The sequence below is a fragment of the Antrostomus carolinensis genome, unplaced genomic scaffold (genome assembly GCF_000700745.2).
Source record: "Antrostomus carolinensis isolate BGI_N321 unplaced genomic scaffold, ASM70074v2 scaffold47277, whole genome shotgun sequence".
Classification (NCBI taxonomy): Eukaryota; Metazoa; Chordata; class Aves; order Caprimulgiformes; family Caprimulgidae; genus Antrostomus; species Antrostomus carolinensis.
Window position 1 is genome coordinate 24,349 of NW_010330411.1, and position 19,270 is coordinate 43,618.

Genomic DNA, 19,270 nt, shown 5'->3' on the forward strand with positions numbered 1-19,270 from the left:
TTAAACACTTTACTTTTTCTTGATGTGTAAGATACCCTGTGGCACTTCTCTTAACAAAGGCCTACCAGCAAACCTAATTGAAATACGTCTCTTACTCATCACAGCTCTTCTGTAGGGATACAAGTTTCTGCATCTTCCTTCCCCGTTGAGGATATTGCTTTGATTGTTTCCACCATTAGCAGTCCTGAGGGTTAAATAGGCTCACTTGGTGTAACTACGGGCAGAATGGTTATATATTTTCATGCAACTGAATGCACAGTGCTCTTTTGATATCAGGTTCCAAATAAATTATATGCTGAATATCATTTTTATTCAGAAGTTATGAGCAAAAATATAGCATACTCTACAGTATATTATGCAGTGATTATTGGTGAGTAAAGCAACAGGTGCATATCTTCTGAAAGCCCTTACTGTACAATACCTGTTTTCTTACAGAGCGTAAACTTCCTCCTTCTTTTACACGAAAATTAAGAGATGTTCATGAAACTCTTGGCTTACCAGTTACATTTGATTGCGTCATTGCTGGTTCAGAACCTATTGAAGTGTCTTGGTTTAAAGACGGTGCACGTGTAAAAGGGGACTACAACGTTCACACATCCTTCATAGATAATGTAGCAACTCTCCGGATTTTGAAGACAGATAGGAGCCTTATTGGGCAATATACCTGCACAGCTACCAATGCAATTGGGACTGATTCTTCTAGTGGCAGGCTTGTCCTTACAGGTCAGTGGGCTGTAAAATATTTAGTGGAAATATCTTAAAACTCCCTTTTGATTTATCTATGAATTTAAAATTGTATGAATAATAATTATTTCACAGAGGTTTGAAGCAAATCAAGATTTTAAAATGATCCTTTTTTATTTCTCTCACTCTTTAGAAGGGAAGACTCCTCCATTCTTTGACATCCCAATTACACCTGTGGATGGTATTATTGGAGAAAGTGCTGACTTTGAGTGTCACATTTCTGGGACACAGCCTATTAGAGTCACTTGGGCAAAAGATAACCAGGAGATTAGAACAGGAAGAAATTACCAGATCAGTTTTGTAGACAACACAGCCCACTTGACCATCCTGAGAGTTGACAGGGGAGACTCTGCAAAGTATACATGCTATGCTAGCAATGAAGTTGGAAAGGACTCTTGCACAGCTCAACTGACTGTTAAAGGTACTGAATAGATAATACATTGTGTGTACATATTTCTTCCTTTAATTATAAAGGAAGTTAGCCTTATTGATGCAAGATAAGTTTGAGAAAAACTTTGGAGTTATAGCTTGAAAGTGTGTATCTGGAGATACCCTTGGGTCTTTTCAGGGAATTAGGAAGGGTCACGAAAAACAATGGGAGAAGAAATGAAAGAATATTTTCTTAGACCTATTTTCTTTATAGGATTTGACCTATTTCTTTCTCCAAGAACTCAACAGAAATCTTGGGTTTTTTAAATGGCATTTGACTTAAGAAAAAAATTCCTATTTAAATGAGAGCAAATATCAAATCCCAAATGTTCAAAATTTTCTTGAAACATTTTCTTTGGAGTTTTTCCCTTCAAGTTAGATTCATAGAATATGAATAATATGTTCTTTTTTTTTTTACAGAACGAAAAACTCCACCCACTTTTACTAAGAAACTGTCTGAAGCAGTAGAAGAAACAGAAGGGAATGAACTTAAACTTGAGGGCTGTGTTTCTGGCTCTCAGCCTTTCACTGTTGCTTGGTATAAAAACAATCAGGAAGTTCGTTCAAGCCCTCATTGTGAAATATCTTTCAAAAACAATACCATACTTTTGCATATAAAGAGCGTAGAGCAATCAGATGCTGGTTTATATACCTGTAAAGTGTCCAATGAAGCAGGAAGCGTGTTGTGTACATCTTCTGTTGTTATCAGAGGTCAGTTGAAGTCTTTTTTCTTTGTTGTATGTTAGCTGCAAATATACAGCTTCTATCTTATGAGCTGGTTTTACTTATGTTAAAAGAAATAATTTGTCCTGATACAGTCAAGATAAAACTGAGTTAAACCACAAAATCAAGGAATTCTTTTAACTTTGTGATTAAAATAAAACAATATTTTTCAGAGAGGGGCTTCTTTACCTTATCACTATGTGCTATGACTGATTTAAGGTGAACACTGAAATCTTTATGTGACATTTCTGTTGAATTTTTAATTATTCTCTTTTCATGGAATAACACTTTTTCTGTGCAATTACATCTAACCTTGGGCAGCCTTGACAGTGTGTTGTGGCAGCATGGCACTTCATCATAATACTCTTGCAGGAGATTGAATATTTGTTTCTTTAAAGGTGCTTATATAGTTTTGCAGCTTAATAGCAGTGCTTTAGTTCTTATGCTATTTTTTGCATGGGAAAGCCCTTGCTGAGCAGAGAAAAGATATTTCTTGCAAGTTTGCATAGATTTTGATATTATCTTGATATTCATTCCATTTTATAAAACTATGATTGACATTCTCAGACTTCTGTTTATTCTCCTTCATTCCTTGCCATTGTCTTCTTAAGAATTACGTGTATCTTTTCTCTTACATTCTTAGTCATACTTTTCTTCCTTGAGTATTCACTCAAGCATTTCCATATTCCAGAACCTAAAAAGCCTCCAGTTTTTGACCAGCCTCTTCAGCCAGTAGCAGCAGAGGAAGGCGATACCCTACAGCTCATCTGCCACGTCCAAGGATCACAGCCAATCCGGATTCAGTGGCTGAAGGCAGGGAGAGAAATAAGAACTTCAGACAGATGCAACTTCAGCTTTGCTAATGGAGTAGCTCTTCTAGAACTTGCTACAGTTACCAAATCCGATTCAGGAGAATATGTATGCAAAGCTTCAAATGCAGCTGGCACTGATACTTGCAAATCTAAAGTGACAGTTAAAGGTACAGTAACCTGGAGAAAATCAAGGCATATGATGGAAATTTAAAACAAAATTCCATCCTGCTTTGTTTTCTGTGGAACAAAAATGTTAATAATCTAATAGCAAACAATTAGCATCTTTTAGTTCTTTGTAAAACTATACAATGTGGGAAGACAGTATATTTAACAATTTATATATAGATAGTGACACAAACAGTAGATCAGTGTCAAATCAATAGTATATTCTTACCAAAAAGATTAAAAATTCAGTTTCTAAATCTAAACACTGAATTTAAGAAAAATGCAAGCAAAATGAGTGAAATTACTCTGACATTTATATTTTAGGGAAAGGATGGGAACAGTGGTGTTTATTAAAGGAAAATACAAAAGAAATCTGATTGAGCATGTGGCCTTAGAGGCTAATCGCTTCAGAACTGTTACGACTCTAAGGCATTTTGAGCTTTTTGCTGAAAGTAAAGATTTTCTAAGCATGAGTCCTTCCATGTACATCTTGTCTTACCATTTGTTCCATCTCTATAATTAATTCATTTTTTACAATTCCTCTGGAACCATCATCACACATGAACAAGAACTATTAAATGAAACCACCCGTTTTAATTGTTTGACTCTGTTTTTTAGAAAAACCGACAACTGCACCAGCAGCTAAGAAAGCAGAAGTGGAAGGAAAACTTTATTTTGTATCAGAGCCTCAGAGTATCAAAGTCATGGAAAGTAAGAACTCTTTTCAAAAAAGTACATTGTCTTCTATCTGCCTATACCTTTTCTTTGAGATTATGTCCTGCTGTCGTAGACAGCTGGAAAGACTCAGCTTCCTCATTTGCATCTTTCTGCAGAAACTGTTGCAACATTTATTGCAAAAGTTGGAGGAGACCCAATTCCAAATGTTAAATGGATGAAGGGAAAATGGAGGCAACTCAACCAGGGAGGTCGCATTATAATCCAACAGAGAGGAGATGAAGCCAAACTAGAAATAAAGGATGCAATAAAAACTGATTCTGGCATGTACAAATGTGTAGCTTTTAACCAACATGGAGAAATTGAGAGGAGTGTAAACCTACAAGTTGAAGAAAGAAAGAAAGAAGTTGTTGAAGGGGATCTCAGGGCAAAACTAAAAAGGTATATGGAAAGTTTTTATAGATTAATTTGCCATCAACAGAGAAGAAACATTTTTTATTATATAACTCAGATCAATATATAATTTTTTCATATTCATTAAATATTAATAACTGTACTAAAAATAGAAGCACCTGACTAGACTAAAGGATTCCACTGCACAGGGCAGCTCTAAGTTGATTCATTTTTTCAGTGAACAACCTTCCAGTAATGAAGCATTGTATATTTAACTTATGTCATTGATTTGAATAGCACTCCAACAAAAAGGAAGGAAGAGGAAGAGCAACCTATTGATATCTTGGAACTTCTCAAAAATGTGGATCCCAAAGAATATGAGAAATATGCTCGCATGTATGGAATTACAGATTTCCGTGGTCTCCTGCAAGCCTTTGAGTTACTAAAGCAAACCCAAGCAGAAGAAAGCCATAGATTGGTAAGATACAGTGCAACTGCAGCATTGGCTTTGTTAAGAATAACATGGTTCCTTTGAACAGACTTAGTGTCCGTGCTCTGATGTTACTGTGTGTGCAGGAATCTCTGGTTCTTCTTTAGACCTTTTACTGATAATTCTCAATTTCTTGCATGCTCAAACCCAAGAAGAAGGAATGGGCCTTCTGGGCAAGTATGTTCTGCCTTCATAACTTGCCTACAATTTTTAAGATAGAAAGATATGCTACTGAAAGTATATTTACAGAAAACTTGATGTAGGGACAAATTCTATGTTAGATAAACATGACAGCATGACATTTAGTATCCTTTAATCTCTGAGTATATTCTGCCTTTTTATAGGAAATAGAGCTCACAGAAAAAGCTCGAAGAGAAGATCAGGAGTTTGATGAACTTGTAGCTTTTATTCAGCAACGACTCACACAGACAGAGGTAACTTATTTTTGGACTGAATTGTGAAATATTCAAACCCGTAACAGGGAACTGGAAACTAATTTAATCTAATATTTTTCAGCCTATTACTCTCATCAGAGACATTGAAAATCAGACGGTTTTAACAGATGAGGATGCTATCTTTGAATGTGAGATTAAAATTAACTATCCAGAAATTAAACTTTCATGGTACAAGGGAACCCAGAAACTGGACTCCAATGACAAATATGAAATTAGAATTGAAGGTGATCGCCACATACTGAGAATCAGGAACTGCCAGCTTGAAGATCAGGGAAATTTCAGAATAGTGTGTGGACCACACATTGCCAGTGCCAGGCTAACTGTGATCGGTAAGTGTACTTTTGAAGTATGTATTTGAATTAATTTAAACTTTAATTATTCCACTGTCTGATGTCTGCTAAAATGTATGTTTTAACATGCTAATAGAACCTGCAGTTGAACGGCATCTTCATGACACTACTTTCAAGGAAGGAAACATATGCACGCTGTCTTGTCAGTTCTCTATCCCAAACGCCAAGTCTCAGTGGTATAGAAATGGGAGACCCATTAAGATAGGAGGGAGATATTCAACACAAGTCTCTGACAAAGTACACAAACTCATCATCAAGGATGTTAGAACAGAAGACCAGGGACAGTATACCTGCAAGCTTGACAATCTAGAAACAACTGCTGATCTGGCCATTGAAGGTTTGTAAACAGATACAGAATCTCTTTATTATGGTAGTGATAAACAGTTTCTGGATGTTCCATTATCAGAACAAATGAAAGTAAGAGGAATTTCTGAAAGATATATTTCCAAACTGAGAAATGGACTGAACAAGAAGTTTTGCTGTCTTTTCTTTTTGAACAATATGTGACATACCTGTGTAAGCTAGTATTTTTAACTAAATCGTCTTTACTAATGTCCCCTGACCTTCAATCAGTCTGAGTCATACTTGCTTTTATTTTCTTTTTCTCTGATACTCTTACATTTTCCTTAGATTTCCTCTTTTTCTTAATTATTCTTTATCTTTAATTTCCTTAATGGCTTCTCTTGTATATTTTATCTGCACAGCAATCTTGTTATAATTGTACTCTTATGTCTTCTAATCTTCATTCTTACATAGAAAACTTCACAGAAGATGGAATCCCCTTTTCTTACTCTACTTTTTCAAGACCTATTGTTACTATCTCTTATTATAATGTAGCTATTATTTTGAAAAAAAAAACAAACCAAAAAAAAGAAGGAATTATACAAGCTAAATGGATGGGTGGTGCATAGCAATTGATATATTTTTTGTTTCTAAAAACAGCGGAACCAATTCAGTTCACGAAGAGCATACAGAACATTGTAGTGAGTGAACACCAGTCTGCAACCTTTGAGTGCGAGGTGTCTTTTGATGATGCAGTTGTGACATGGTACAAAGGCCCTACTGAACTGAGAGAGAGTCCCAAGTACAGCTTCAGAAGTGAAGGTCGCTGTCATTATATGACTATTCACAATGTTACTGCAGAAGACGAAGGTAAAAATGCATGGAATATTTGTGCTGATGCCATTCTTTTATCTGATTTTGCTGTCTGATTTTTAAGTTATAGAGGCATATAAATATCAACGTTCTTGGCTATTGCAGGTGTATATTCTGTAATTGCTCGTCTTGAACCAAGAGGAGAAGCAAGAAGCACTGCAGAGCTCTATCTAGTAACCAAAGGTTAGTGAATTGGCTGAACAAAATTGTGATCGTAGCCATCTGCAAATTTGTGAGTTTTAAACATGATTCTGGAAAAATAAACAGTCCTAAAAGAAATTTAATATTCTTTTGCAGAAATCAAACTGGAGTTGAAGCCACCAGGTAAAGTTAATGAGCAAGACTGGCACAAGATCATGTCTGTACTATGTCATACATTTAGTGCATTGCTTTGTTTTATTTTTTATTTTCAAATCCTTTTTTTCCTGGTTACAATAAGTCAAACCTACACCCTGAAATAATATTCCTCATCCATAGATATGAGGAACTCTTTATTCTTATAAATAGTGGCAATGAATACTGTGGTAACTCCAAAGTCAGTTATATTAATGTCTGGGGTCCTATTTTGTACAATATGGAAGCCAAGTTCTTTAGAACACAGAAGTTTCTTTTTGTTTGAATGACTAGGGAATAGAACAATGAAGAGATATCAACAAATAGGTTCAATGTCCTCTGCACAACTGAAACAAAATAAGAAGGAGGCAAAATGGGTAGCAACTATCTCCTTATGATCTTATTTTCTGAATGTTCTTAAGAGCCTACTCCAAAATGATGCAATTATTTAGAAGTAAAATGAAACTGTGTAGAGTCTGGTCATACTGGAAGATTAATGCAATTATTTATCTATTGGTCAGCTAGCTTATTCTTGAAGAGCAAGCTGCAATCCTTGTATGCTAGAACAGAAAGATCAAAGCACTATCCTTGGGGAATATGACTATTTTTGGGGACAATATATTCAAATCTTTTTTTTTTTTTTTAATTCAATTAAACATTTTGATTTTCTAGATGTTCCTGATGCCAAGGTTGCAGTTCCACCTCAAAAACCAGCTGAAGGTAGAGTAACAAACCATACTCGTTCCATAGTCATGTTTTATATCTTCACTCAAGTAGCAGGACAATAGGAATCTCAGAGAAAAATCATAGACAGCTCAGTGATAAAATCTAGTTAATTGACGCTATGCAAATATGATATAAGCAAGGCTTGTCTTGGATAGGCTCATTCTGCTGTGTAGAAGATGAAAATTATACACAGGTAGTGGTAGGAATGAAGCCTTTTCTCTTAAAAGGAATTTATCCTTTCCATCGTGTTTTCCTATCAGTTTCTTGTTCATTCCATTTTCCTTTTATTTCCATTTTCCTCTTCTGATCATTCTTTATTTTCACCTTTTCTTCTTTTTGCTACAGAAATCTCTTTTAAACAAGCTGTCTGAATTGCTTTTCAAGGGGGGAGGGAAGGAACATAAATTACAAATATTCTTTTAAAGCCATACAATGGATTGATGGATTGCGTGTTTATTGCAAATGGTCTCTCCCTAGGCTCTGGTATTGGAATACAGACTACAAACATTATGTATATTTCAGTTACATTCAATAGTTTACTATGAACTTTAGAAGTTCAGTCTTATTGGTTTCATTTCCAAGATAATTTGGTAAATGCTTGCAGTGGCAGTAGGAGGGGAAAGAGTTGATATTTAGATGAATTACTAGCAGCAAAGATAGGAGAGTGATGGAAGTAAAGAAAATAAAGCTGAGAAGGTCAGGGTTCAAATAAAGGTAAACTGGGAATTCCTACTCAAAATATATTCTTCCAGCTACAGTGAACTGACAGAATGAGCACCACGTTTGCTTTTATTCTGCAGCTGCGATAAAATAATCTCATGTATTTTCCAAATGTACTAGGATTTTTCTTAATTTACAAGAAAACATCATCCTCACATTTTATTCCAAATATTTCATTTTTCCTGCAAGCTGCCCCTATTCCTATTCTTCTGCCTCTTGTTCCACCACCAGAGGAGAAAAAGCCAGGTAAGAATACTTAAATTATTTGGCCAGTGTGTACATGTTTCATTATAACTGTTTGATTTTTTTTTTAATTTAAATTTTAAAATATATTGTTTTTAAGCAGAAAAAAAGGTTCCAGTAAAGAAAGTCTCCAAAAAGGTGGTTAAAAAAGGTCCTGAAGAAGTCCCACCACCGAAAGGTAACTTTTTCCCTTTTGTTTAAAAAAAAAAATTAAAATAGTAAAATCACCTTGTGGAAACAAGGCAATTTATTTCAAATTACTTTGAATCAATCAAATATGTTTTATTTTTTGTCTTTATGTTAAAAACATACAAATTTAAAATTCAAGCTGATTAGAACTCCTTAAAAAATAGTCATTTCTTTAAACCATCTGTGAGGGTGAAGTTACTTCATTAACCATGAACATCCAATATGCATTGCAAATTCCAGGCTATGATATGAATAATCTATTGTATTCATTTTGTTTAAGTCCCTGAGGTGCTGCCAGAGAAGCCCAAAGAGATCAAAATAACATCCATGGCAAGGAGGGAAGAGATTCATGAAGAAAAGAAGGAAATATATGAAAAGCCCAAAGAAACTTATGAAGAATGGGAAGAAGATTATGGAGAAGACCATGACTATTATGTCAAAGAAGAAGGCTATGATGAAGGGGAAGAGGAATGGGAAGAAGCATACGAAAAAAGAGAAGTGACTTATGAAGAAAAACGAGTCATTCATGAAGAAGGTATCTTAATTATCATACCATTTTATTGCTTTTCTTTTCTCATATTTACTATTAAGGCAGCATTTTTGGATTCTTTTGGTTGGTTGGTTGGTTTGGGTTTTTTTTTTGTTACAATAAGTTGAACCTTAATATGCTGCCAAGTTTTAACTGGCACTTAATGATAAGACAAGGACTGTAGTATGGCAAGTATAGATGCAGATAGGAATTGATAGACTATGATTTGATTGTCAAGGGACTTTGTAGATTGGGACATCTTTAAAACCTAATACAAATGAGAAGTTTGTAAGGATAGGTGTCATTTTTAGTTGTTTTGGATATTTCTTCTATCATTTGCATGTATTCTAGATAAACTTGATTTAGGTTAAATGTTTCAGACATGAATTACTTAATGCTAATAGCTATATTTTGCAATTCCTTGCATGCTTTAACTGTCTTCGGTAGTAGTAACATGTATGCCTCTACAAACAGAATTTGGCTTTGATGAGAAACCACCAAACATGGAAATAAGCAGAAAATTTTACTGCAACAATTGGATCGCCAAAACTCTGTGTGTTTTTCAACTTCATAAACTTGTAATAGAACTAATAACCTCTCTGTATGTTGAGCCTTTAGACAGCGCATTTTTCATCATTACGTTATTATTTTTAAAGTGGTTGAAGTTCCTAAGAAGCCTGTGCCTGAACGAAAACCACCAGCAATTACAGCTGAAAAGAAGGAAAAGAAAGAAGTAACAGTTCATAAAGGTATGAGTTTCCTGCAAAACTAAGAGGAACATGAAGATAAATATCTCTCATATATCTCCTTCAAGCTGAACTGTGGTGGTTATTCATATTTTGTTGAAAGTGAGAGAATTCTCTTTATGTTGGTGAGTGACATGAGCAAGGCTCATGGCAAGCCTTCCTCTTCTCCCACCTCATATTTTTGAGCAGAGAGAGAATAGTGGCAGTGTTGCTTGAAGCACACCAAGAATTGCTGACAAAATCAAACTGAGCTTCAGTGATCTTTCCGTCTCACTGTATATTTGCCTTAGGCATGGGTGGTGCTTTTGAGACAGTGAATGCTGCACTTCTGAGGAGGGTCCACTGTATATCATCTGTATACAGGGTCCACTGTATATCTCGCAGGGCAGAGTGAGCCTGATTACCTGTTTCACAAATGCCTTCACCACCACTGTTCACCATTAGTGAACAATGCACTGATCAACACACAGGATTCACAAATTTTATAACATCCTAAACAAGAAAATAGCCAGTTCTACCTGGTTTGTGTCCGGAAAATAATCTGCAAGATGATTTAAACAGAAAATATATCTGAATCACTTACAGTTGTCAAGAAACCTGTTGATGAAAAAGTGGAGATAACCACTCAGAGGATTGCAGAAGAAAAAGTCAAACGGGCTGAGGGTAACTACTGTCTAATTACCTTAATGTTGTCTTTTCTTGAAAGTAGTGGCTGTTGTTACTTAGCTGATCTGCACACGCTTTGTCTTCATTTAACATGGGTCTGATCAATTTTTCAGTCTTTGAAATATCTAAAAGCTTGTGATGAATTGTATAAAAGTAAGATGAAAAGCTTTTTAGGGGAAAGTACTAAATGCAGATGCTAACCACAAATTCTTTAAGAAAGGAATTGAGTGTAAAATTGCACTGGGTGAAACAGTATGTTTCATTCTAAGCTGAAGATGTGAAATCCCCATCTACCTCAGATTTCCATATTGACCTACCAGGATGTCTTGGTTAATTGTTCAGTTATGAAATAAAGATGCATCCTTATTCTCTTGCTAATGACCTCCCCTTCTATAGCATTTCCTACTCTGCAGCAGGAGTCTATTAGTTGCAATTCAATAATGTCAGATTATGACATGTGTACTGAACACCCTGAGTTACCCAGCCCCTTTAGAAGAATAGCTGTAGATTATTTTGATCTCTTTGCTAAATATATGAGTGAATAACAAAATTTTAATGCCAACAGTTACGAAGAAAGTTCTACCACCAAAACCTACACCAATGATCATTGAGGAAAAAGTTATGAAAAAGGAAGGTACAGATCAGCATCTTTCAATTGCAGTTTACATTTTTTCCAGCACCCTCTGTGTTTTTTTGCTGCTTGTGATTATGTGGTCCTGTGTGCATGTACCTGGATCTATTGTACTAGTCATGCTGTGGTTGCTCTTAGTGCTTAAATAGTATGTGTACCATGCTTTTATCTTGCATAAAGTCTGTTTTTAACGTGCGTGTGGCTAGCCTTTTGATTCTTGTTTAAACAACCTACAGAATATTGCAGTGCGATTTAGCTTTTACTTCATCTATTCTGTCTGTTGGCCTGTGTTTACATAATATTGACCCAGTGTCCCAAAATTTCTTTGAAGAACCATCTTTGGAGTTCTTCTGATACACTATTTCCAAAAGCCTGTGGATGCATTTATTTTAAATTTTCAGGTTAAAGGTGTCTTTGTCTTAAGTCTTTAACAGATACTAAATATTATACTTGTACGTTTGTTTTGCGTTCAGTATTTCAGAACATGAATACTGACTGTCTAAATATGTTGAGGACTTAAATGTGCAATACAGATACAGATTTGATAAAAACTCACACGCTGACTACCACTAATGTGGATCTAGAATATAAAATACTAAAACAAAATCCTATCTTTAAAGTACCGACAGTAGAAACATGGACTGTTTCAGAAGAAAAGATGTCGGTTTCTGTCCACAGAGAAGAAGAGTATTCATATGCCACAGGTATGTACAAAACCAAAAATCTGTGCACCCAAATAAAAACAATCTTTTAATCCTGCTAGATTTTCTTTTAATCTTGTGTATGGCAAATTACATATTTAGACACATCGTATATTTGTCTTTCAATATGTATTGCTTCTTTTTGTTTGCTGTGTTATGTAGCCTCAGTTTTCTTTAGATTAATAGATGTCAACATTTCAACTATCTTATCTTAATATTGTTTAAATGCTTCTCTTTGAAGAGCCAACAGAGCATGAGAAAACAGTTGAAGAAAGATTCTTTGAAGCTGTTTACCCAATTGAAGGTAGATTGATTAATGAGAAGCTAATCAATATTTAAGATTTGTAAAACAATTTGAATCTGTAGTTAATAAAAACTCATTGTGAGATTTGCACATGCTGTTGGTTTTCTGGATGAAATTTTTTTACATATCAGTATATTTGTTCCAGTGACCTTTGTGTACTGGACACACATAATATCTTCTTAACAGCTTTTCAGATTTACTATGGACATTGATACTTCCTATCTCCAAATTTAATGTCTTTAAAATTCCTATTGTAGCACATAAGGAAGTCGAAGAGGAAGAAGAAGAAGAAATAATTTCTACAGAACTGGAGATCTCTCATGTTGAAGGTGAACAAAATCTTTGTATCATCATGTACTCCATTTTTCTGAACTTTCACGCTATCTGCCTGTACCACTCTTTACCAAAGGATAGCACATCAGAACTGAGAACTTTGCATCTCTCTATGGCTCTACTCTCAAAAGTTTAAGCCCTATTGCATTTCCAATTCTGATTCTTCTTCATCAGCACTTTCAATAATTCTATTAATACCTTTTTTTTGAGATGAGCATATTGTATCTGCCTGGTAAAACAGCATATTTTTTGAGATATAGTGTTTGCTTATCTAGAATGCTGAAAGCAGCCTGCTGTGATTTAACAATTTTTAGTGTTTCCTAAGTGTTCATTACCTATTTCTTTAAAGTGCCTGAGATACCAAAGAGGCGTGTTCCAGAAGAAAGAAAGCCTGTTCCTGTACCTAAAAAAGAAGCTCCACCGGCTAAAGGTATTTCTACTGTCCTAGAAAAAAAAGAAGTACAAAAACCAAATAAATTGTCTTTCATCATGTTATTTTCCATGTTTTCATATTTATGAATATAATCTCTATGTGGCTTTGGTTTTGCTTTATCTCCATATGCATTATTTGATTTTGAATTATCTCCATCATCCCCATACATTCTTTTTTTTTTTTTCATTTGTGCTATAACTTAGCTTACACGTTGCATTTGTCTCAGCTTTGACTCTTCTCTTTCCTAACAATCTTATGCTGTTGTTTGTATTTAAGTTGTGTGGCTTTTGCAGAGAAGAGTATGGTGTTTTTACTTCAACAGAGTGCCATGAAAGGTGATAGTGCAGAAATGTTAACAATGGACTTTTATACTGTATAATAGTGTCTTTCCTGTGCAGTCCACTGTATGTCCAAAAGGCTGTACATTGTATTGTGTTGCACTGCTCAGCTTCTTGCCCAGACAATATGTTCTATAAAGCATTCTTGGATTACTGAAATCTGGATAAGTGGTCCAAAAATTAAAACTCTCTCACTTTGACAATGTTTTCCAAAGTGCCTGAAGTCCCTAAGAAACCTGTTCCAGAAAAGAAAGTTGCTGTTGCTAAAAAGGAGGTGGCTCCCCCAGGAAAAGGTACAGCATCTTTTTAATATGGGCTTTAACCAGTCTTGTACTACTGTGCTGTTTTCCTACTATTCACTTCTCAATATGAGCATATGATAAATATAGTCTATGTCTTATGTTGTACGTCTGTTCTCATCTAAAACAAACTCAAAAACCTTAGAAAGATTACTTAAACAAATGTTAATACCTTTAAAGTTCCTGAAGTGCCTAAAAAAACTGTGCCTGAAGAAAAAGAACACATTCCTGTTCCCTAAGAAGAAACTCCATATGCCAAAAGTATACTTAGTGATGGAGTGTACATGTGCCTGTTTAATATCTTTAATTTGTTGTTGTTGTTGTTAACCTGTACATAAACATGTTTGTGTAAGAAATTGATTTTTATTGTATAACTCTCTGTGTATATATAACAGTTTTTAAGGCCAGGTAACATACTTGAGCAGCTCTTTCTTCAGTTAAGAAATCAGTCTTAAAGCACTTGATAGAATCAAACCATAGATTGGTTTGATTTTTTTTTTTTTTTCAAATATATGTTGCTCTTGTCTCATACCTTTTTATGTTAAGTGTATGAATGTGTTATGCGATATGTCTTGATATTCTTATAAATGGATTAATGAAATTCTATAATACTCCAATAAATCTTTGAAATACAGAATTTAGTTATCTTACATTTTATCTTTTTTAAGTACCAGAGGTGCCTAAGAGAGCTCCCCCAGAGAAAAAGATTGCTGTTTCAAAAAGAGAGGAAGCTCCACCACCTAAAGGTACACTTAAATAAGTAACACTCTTTTCTTGTTGTCTTAAGCATCTTGTTTATGTCTAGTTTTGGTTTTGACTGTTAAGAGAATCTGGTTTTAGTTGTACTTCAGTTATATTAGCTATGTATCTTTTGTGTCAATTTTGTGGATAACTGTGCTATAGATGGAGTCTTACAACACCTGTACTTTTAGTTACTTAATATTTTTATAATTCATATCTCTGAAGTGACAGAAGTACCTAAGAAACCAGCTCCAGAAGAAAAAATACCATATGTTCCTAAAGTAGAAGCTCCACCTGCAAAAGGTACAATATTGTTCATTGTAATATTTATTGTAGTCTTTAGAACATTCCATTTGTCTCAGCTGGCTCCACTGTTGTGTTTTGTAAGCAAAATATGTCCACGTGTAATCTTTTTGAAGTGCCAGTTTTGCACTTTATAAGTCCTAAAACTAAATATTTTTTTTAAGTGCCTGCAGTTCCCAAGGAACCTGTCCCTAAAGAAAAAGTATCTCCTGCTGTTCCTCAAAAAATTGAGGCTCCTCCAGCTAAAGGTATGCTTTCCAGTAAAATCAAAGAATATGCTGCTTCTCAGTTTCTGTTTATGTTCTGTATTGTTATCAGTGATTGATTTGTGGTTTCCCCGTGAATTCTGCTGTTCTGATTTAGTGACATTGAATCATTACTGTATGCTGTATGTGTTGTGCAATACTTATGAAAATATTATTTCTAAATATGGAATCTCTGTTATGTGTTATGTGCTCAGTACCCTTAGGCAATTCTTTGGAAACTTAGACAATGGAATTAGAAAAGCATACATTTAATATTATTATCTTTCAAAGTGCCTGAAGTGCAGAAGAAAGCCACTTTTGAAGAAAGAGTACTTATTACAGAAGAAAGAATATCTGTTGCCATTCCAGAGGAAATCCCGCCACCTGAAGGTACACTTTATACAGACAATAGTGAGAAACTTGTGCTTTGTCTGCAAGTCTGTTGTTCTAAGACCAATATCAGAATACACAAAATTTATATGTTTGTTATCACATACAAGTTTTGTGTTGAACATTTTACAAACCTGCAGGCAGTTAAGAGCCTCCTGAGTATCATTTACTATTTCAGTCTTGAATGCCAGGATCCAATCCCATTGACATGAATGGAAAGTCTACCACGTAGTACAGTGTTCTTTGTATCAGGCTCTCATGAAGTCATAGCAAGAAGTATGGATGTATAGTGTTGAGATTAGACTCCTCTAATTAGGAATATAATCATCCATTTATTGTACTCCCTACAAAGCTCTCTTTAGCCCCGAAGATAACAATACTATTCTCTGCAGTATTAGGTTCTCACCAGCATTTTTAGTTCACATTCTCATACTCAGGGAAGGTTGAGATCAGTTGTTTTAAGCTAGTATAATTCCACAAAATATCTGCTTCAGGATAGTTGGAATTAACATTCTGATCATTTTTACATAATAATGATGAATACAATACAATAACTAGCCAGTCAAGACAATTTAGATATTCTATTAAAAAGCATAAATGAGTTTTTAAAAGCAGATAAGGAAGTTATCTATCTAAAATATGAACATGCAAATATATATTCATAGGGATATATGCAGTGTTAATTTCTGTCTCCTGCAAATTAACACTTTACCCCAGAACAAGTTGATGTTTTCCCTGATACAGTCACATTTCTGATTCTGCACATTCCAGACTTTACTTTCAATTCTTGACCTACCCTCCTCATCTTGTTCCTGTCCTTCTTACTTTCATGTAGCTCAATCAAGGAGCAACCTCTGACTCTTTAACTGTTGTTTCCCCTCCCTCAGCTGTTGTAATGGGGAAGTCTGGGGAGCTGAGGCATTCTGGTGGACTGACAGTTGAACAGTGAAGAATATTTGAGAGATACAACAGCATACAGTAGGGTACATGGGGCATGGATAAAACACATAATTTAGAGCAAAAATATGTGTGTGCACAGCACTTTCTGTATTGTATGCATATTTGTCATTGTCATATAGAACTTGTAAGAATTGGTCTTCATCTTCTCCATCCATTGATCATTCCCTCTCTCCATCCACCAAAAATCCTAAAACTAATATTTTTCTTTAAAGAACCATCAGTTGAAGAATGGGATGAAGAAGAAATGGAGGAAGTGTCTATTTCCATTCATAAAGAAGAGATTTCTGAAGGTACAACCACAATTCAGGCATACTAGGCAAAAGCAAAAACTATTTTTTGGTTTGTACCAAATATACTGTGGATTAATATCTACTCTGTTCATAAAGAAAAAATTACTCCTATGTGAATATGTTTCATATATAAAAAACTTTAATGCCAAGAATGTCTACAATTTCTATTGCTTACTTTTGAGAAGTGTGGCAGTTAATCTTGTTTTGATATAGTGAAAATAATAAAGTATCTCTTGGATGTTGAGAATTATCAGCCTTTTAAAAAAATTCTCTCTTGGGAGTTCTTCTTCCACCACGTTGCCTGGATGAAGTAAAAAGTCCTTCAGAATACCATGGTGCATTCTGGTTCCACAGACTATTTAATAATAAAATAACTAATTTTTTCCACCTGAAAGTTTATTAGTGGTAACAATGCTATGAAGGACGGTAACACACACCGATTGATTCAATTTCCATTACAAGTGACACCATATAAAGTTTTTTTCAAGGGATGGCTTTAGTGAAGGAATCTTCTAGGCATTTGGGAGAGAGCCTTTCTCAAAGTGAGCAAATTCCCACATTAGTGAATTAGTGGACATACGAATGGAAAGCGCTGATCTAGTAGTTCAAATGCTGAGCATTTTCAAATACCACAGAAATACAGGATGAGAGCTAAACCTCAGTTTCATTTAAGTTGCTTGGAGCTTTTCCATTGGCTTCAGAGGGAGTGGCATGGTTTGAGTGTAGATTTTGTAATGCCAGAGGTGTCTGTTAGTAAAGCACACTGCTTATTCTTGTCTTACAAATATTTTATTGCTTACCAGGGCCATAAAGACAGTAATAGATGTCAAATACTTAAACTCAAGTATATTTTTATTTTACTTTTTTAAGTGACTGAAGAAGAGTCTTACTACATAGAGGAGAGGGTAACTGTTCCTAAAAGAGAGGAAGTCCCACCCACTAAAGGTACATGGTCTTTTCATTACAAAATAGTGGTTGTTTCATTACTCTGAGTTTTATGTTGCCACTATATGTTTATCTCAGTTTGTGGGGGTTTTTTGTATTAAGGAAATGTGTGCATGTAATAGTGATACTCCTCCTCTTTGTAAAACTATATATTGTAATCTTTTAAAGTGCCTGAGAAGCATAGGAGAGTTGTCGTTGAACCAAAAGTTCCAGCTGCCCCTAAGGAAGCTCCAGGAGTTAAAGGTATATAAGTTCCTCATCCGGGTGATGTATCTTCAAGGGGATTACATTTGTCTTACTGTCTTGTTTGTACGTATTGACATAGGTAGTGTCTACTTCCAATGATGAATGTCTGTCTTGTATTCCATCTTGTATTATGAAAAGTATTGTTTGTGTTAACTCAGTAAAACACGTTGTGATGGAAATTACAAACATTACACTTTAATATTCTTTCTCATCTTCCTTCTCATCTTGCTCATTTTTCTAAAGTTCCTGAAGTTCATAAGAAAGCAGTTCCTAAAGAGAAAGTACCTGTCCCTGTCCCTAAAAAAATGGAGGCTCCACCAGCAAGAGGTATATCAATGGTTTGAGCTGTTACAAAAAATGTGGTGGTTTTTGTCTGCATTCCATCTTTAACATATATGCATGCTGTTAAAAAACATATCTCATATATCAGATTTCTTCAACATTAAACATGCATTTATGTCCATTTGTCTACAATGTAGCCTGTGGCCTGTGTCATCTTGATGAGGTTTATGTGTTGTTTTGTCTTTTATCTTATGCTTGTTGGTGAAATCAATCAAATTTCTAAAGATGCACAATCTTTTTTAAGAACCTGAAGAAGAATGGGTGCCCACTTTTGAGGTAGAAGTTGAAGAACTTCCAGCAACCAAAGGTAAACAAACTGAGAATATTAATATCATGGAGATTTTTTTGTTTGGCGTTGCAGTATTTGTGATTAGGCATTTTACTTAAAAAAATTTTTGTTTGTTAGTATCTGTAACCTCTGTCTGGATCTCCCCTTTTGACTATTTGCTCATCTTTGTGTTATGGCTGTAAAGTACACTCTTCTGCAATGTCTCGTTTTTGTTGCTGTTGAAGTTTACTTAGCATTTTCTTTAAAAAAAAAAAAAAGATTAAGTAGAAAAAACTATATATGTCTGCATTTCAAATATTGCAATGAAATAGTCTTACACTTATTATTTTTAAGTGACTGGAGTGCACAGGAAAATTATCACAGAAGAAAAAGTTGCAGTTTCTAAAAAAGAGGAGGCTCCATCAAAAAGAGGTATATAACTTTTCAGAGCTACACAAGAGCAGTCTTGTTTCAGAATATTGATTTATATTTACAGCGTCTAATTGTTTAACACAAGCTGTAATGTTGTTTGCTGTCTTTTTTTTTATTTGACTTGAAGAAATGTCAAGTCTCTGCATTTGTGTTTTGTCATCTGATTATGTTCATAAACCGTGATTAATTCAAAATCTTTTAAATTTTTTTTTTCTTAAAAAAATGACAGCAGCGCCCAAGAAGCCTGTGCCAGAAGAGAAAGTACCTGTTCCAATGTCACGGAAAGTGGCAGCTTCACCAGCTAAAGGTATACAAGTTCTTTTAAAAGTAGGCTTCTAAATATCAGATGTCTGTGTGCACCATACTCACCATCTGCCTCATTAATCAAATCCCAGTCTCTTCTGACTTGATTATAAATTAAAAGGGCCTTTGTCTTCACACCTGCAAAAGAATGCCGAAGGTGACAGAAAACAGTCACAAACCTGCATTCCTTGCATTTTCTAGCCACTATTTAGCTTAATTGATC

The 19,270-nt window shown here is 34.8% G+C and overlaps 1 protein-coding gene across 1 annotated transcript in view; it reads left to right on the plus strand.

The window, feature by feature from the left end:
- LOC104528787 (titin-like) overlaps positions 1–19,270 on the plus strand; it is a gene marked incomplete at both ends in the record, with an annotated part of 66,347 nt that overhangs the window by 24,261 nt on the left and 22,816 nt on the right. Inside the window, 33 exons of the mRNA XM_029086181.1 lie at positions 436–723; positions 878–1,165; positions 1,594–1,884; positions 2,588–2,875; positions 3,492–3,584; positions 3,707–3,989; positions 4,239–4,419; positions 4,776–4,865; positions 4,948–5,215; positions 5,313–5,573; positions 6,179–6,388; positions 6,497–6,574; positions 6,689–6,715; positions 7,397–7,444; positions 8,360–8,416; positions 8,514–8,591; positions 8,883–9,137; positions 9,788–9,880; positions 10,463–10,540; positions 11,109–11,177; positions 11,708–11,878; positions 12,117–12,179; positions 12,437–12,508; positions 12,862–12,942; positions 13,499–13,576; positions 13,763–13,812; positions 14,515–14,626; positions 14,791–14,874; positions 15,163–15,261; positions 16,434–16,511; positions 17,625–17,699; positions 18,289–18,351; positions 18,974–19,051. Coding sequence (XP_028942014.1) covers positions 436–723; positions 878–1,165; positions 1,594–1,884; positions 2,588–2,875; positions 3,492–3,584; positions 3,707–3,989; positions 4,239–4,419; positions 4,776–4,865; positions 4,948–5,215; positions 5,313–5,573; positions 6,179–6,388; positions 6,497–6,574; positions 6,689–6,715; positions 7,397–7,444; positions 8,360–8,416; positions 8,514–8,591; positions 8,883–9,137; positions 9,788–9,880; positions 10,463–10,540; positions 11,109–11,177; positions 11,708–11,878; positions 12,117–12,179; positions 12,437–12,508; positions 12,862–12,942; positions 13,499–13,576; positions 13,763–13,812; positions 14,515–14,626; positions 14,791–14,874; positions 15,163–15,261; positions 16,434–16,511; positions 17,625–17,699; positions 18,289–18,351; positions 18,974–19,051 — 4,428 coding nt within the window. The remainder of the gene's footprint in view (positions 1–435; positions 724–877; positions 1,166–1,593; positions 1,885–2,587; positions 2,876–3,491; positions 3,585–3,706; positions 3,990–4,238; positions 4,420–4,775; positions 4,866–4,947; positions 5,216–5,312; positions 5,574–6,178; positions 6,389–6,496; positions 6,575–6,688; positions 6,716–7,396; positions 7,445–8,359; positions 8,417–8,513; positions 8,592–8,882; positions 9,138–9,787; positions 9,881–10,462; positions 10,541–11,108; positions 11,178–11,707; positions 11,879–12,116; positions 12,180–12,436; positions 12,509–12,861; positions 12,943–13,498; positions 13,577–13,762; positions 13,813–14,514; positions 14,627–14,790; positions 14,875–15,162; positions 15,262–16,433; positions 16,512–17,624; positions 17,700–18,288; positions 18,352–18,973; positions 19,052–19,270) is intronic.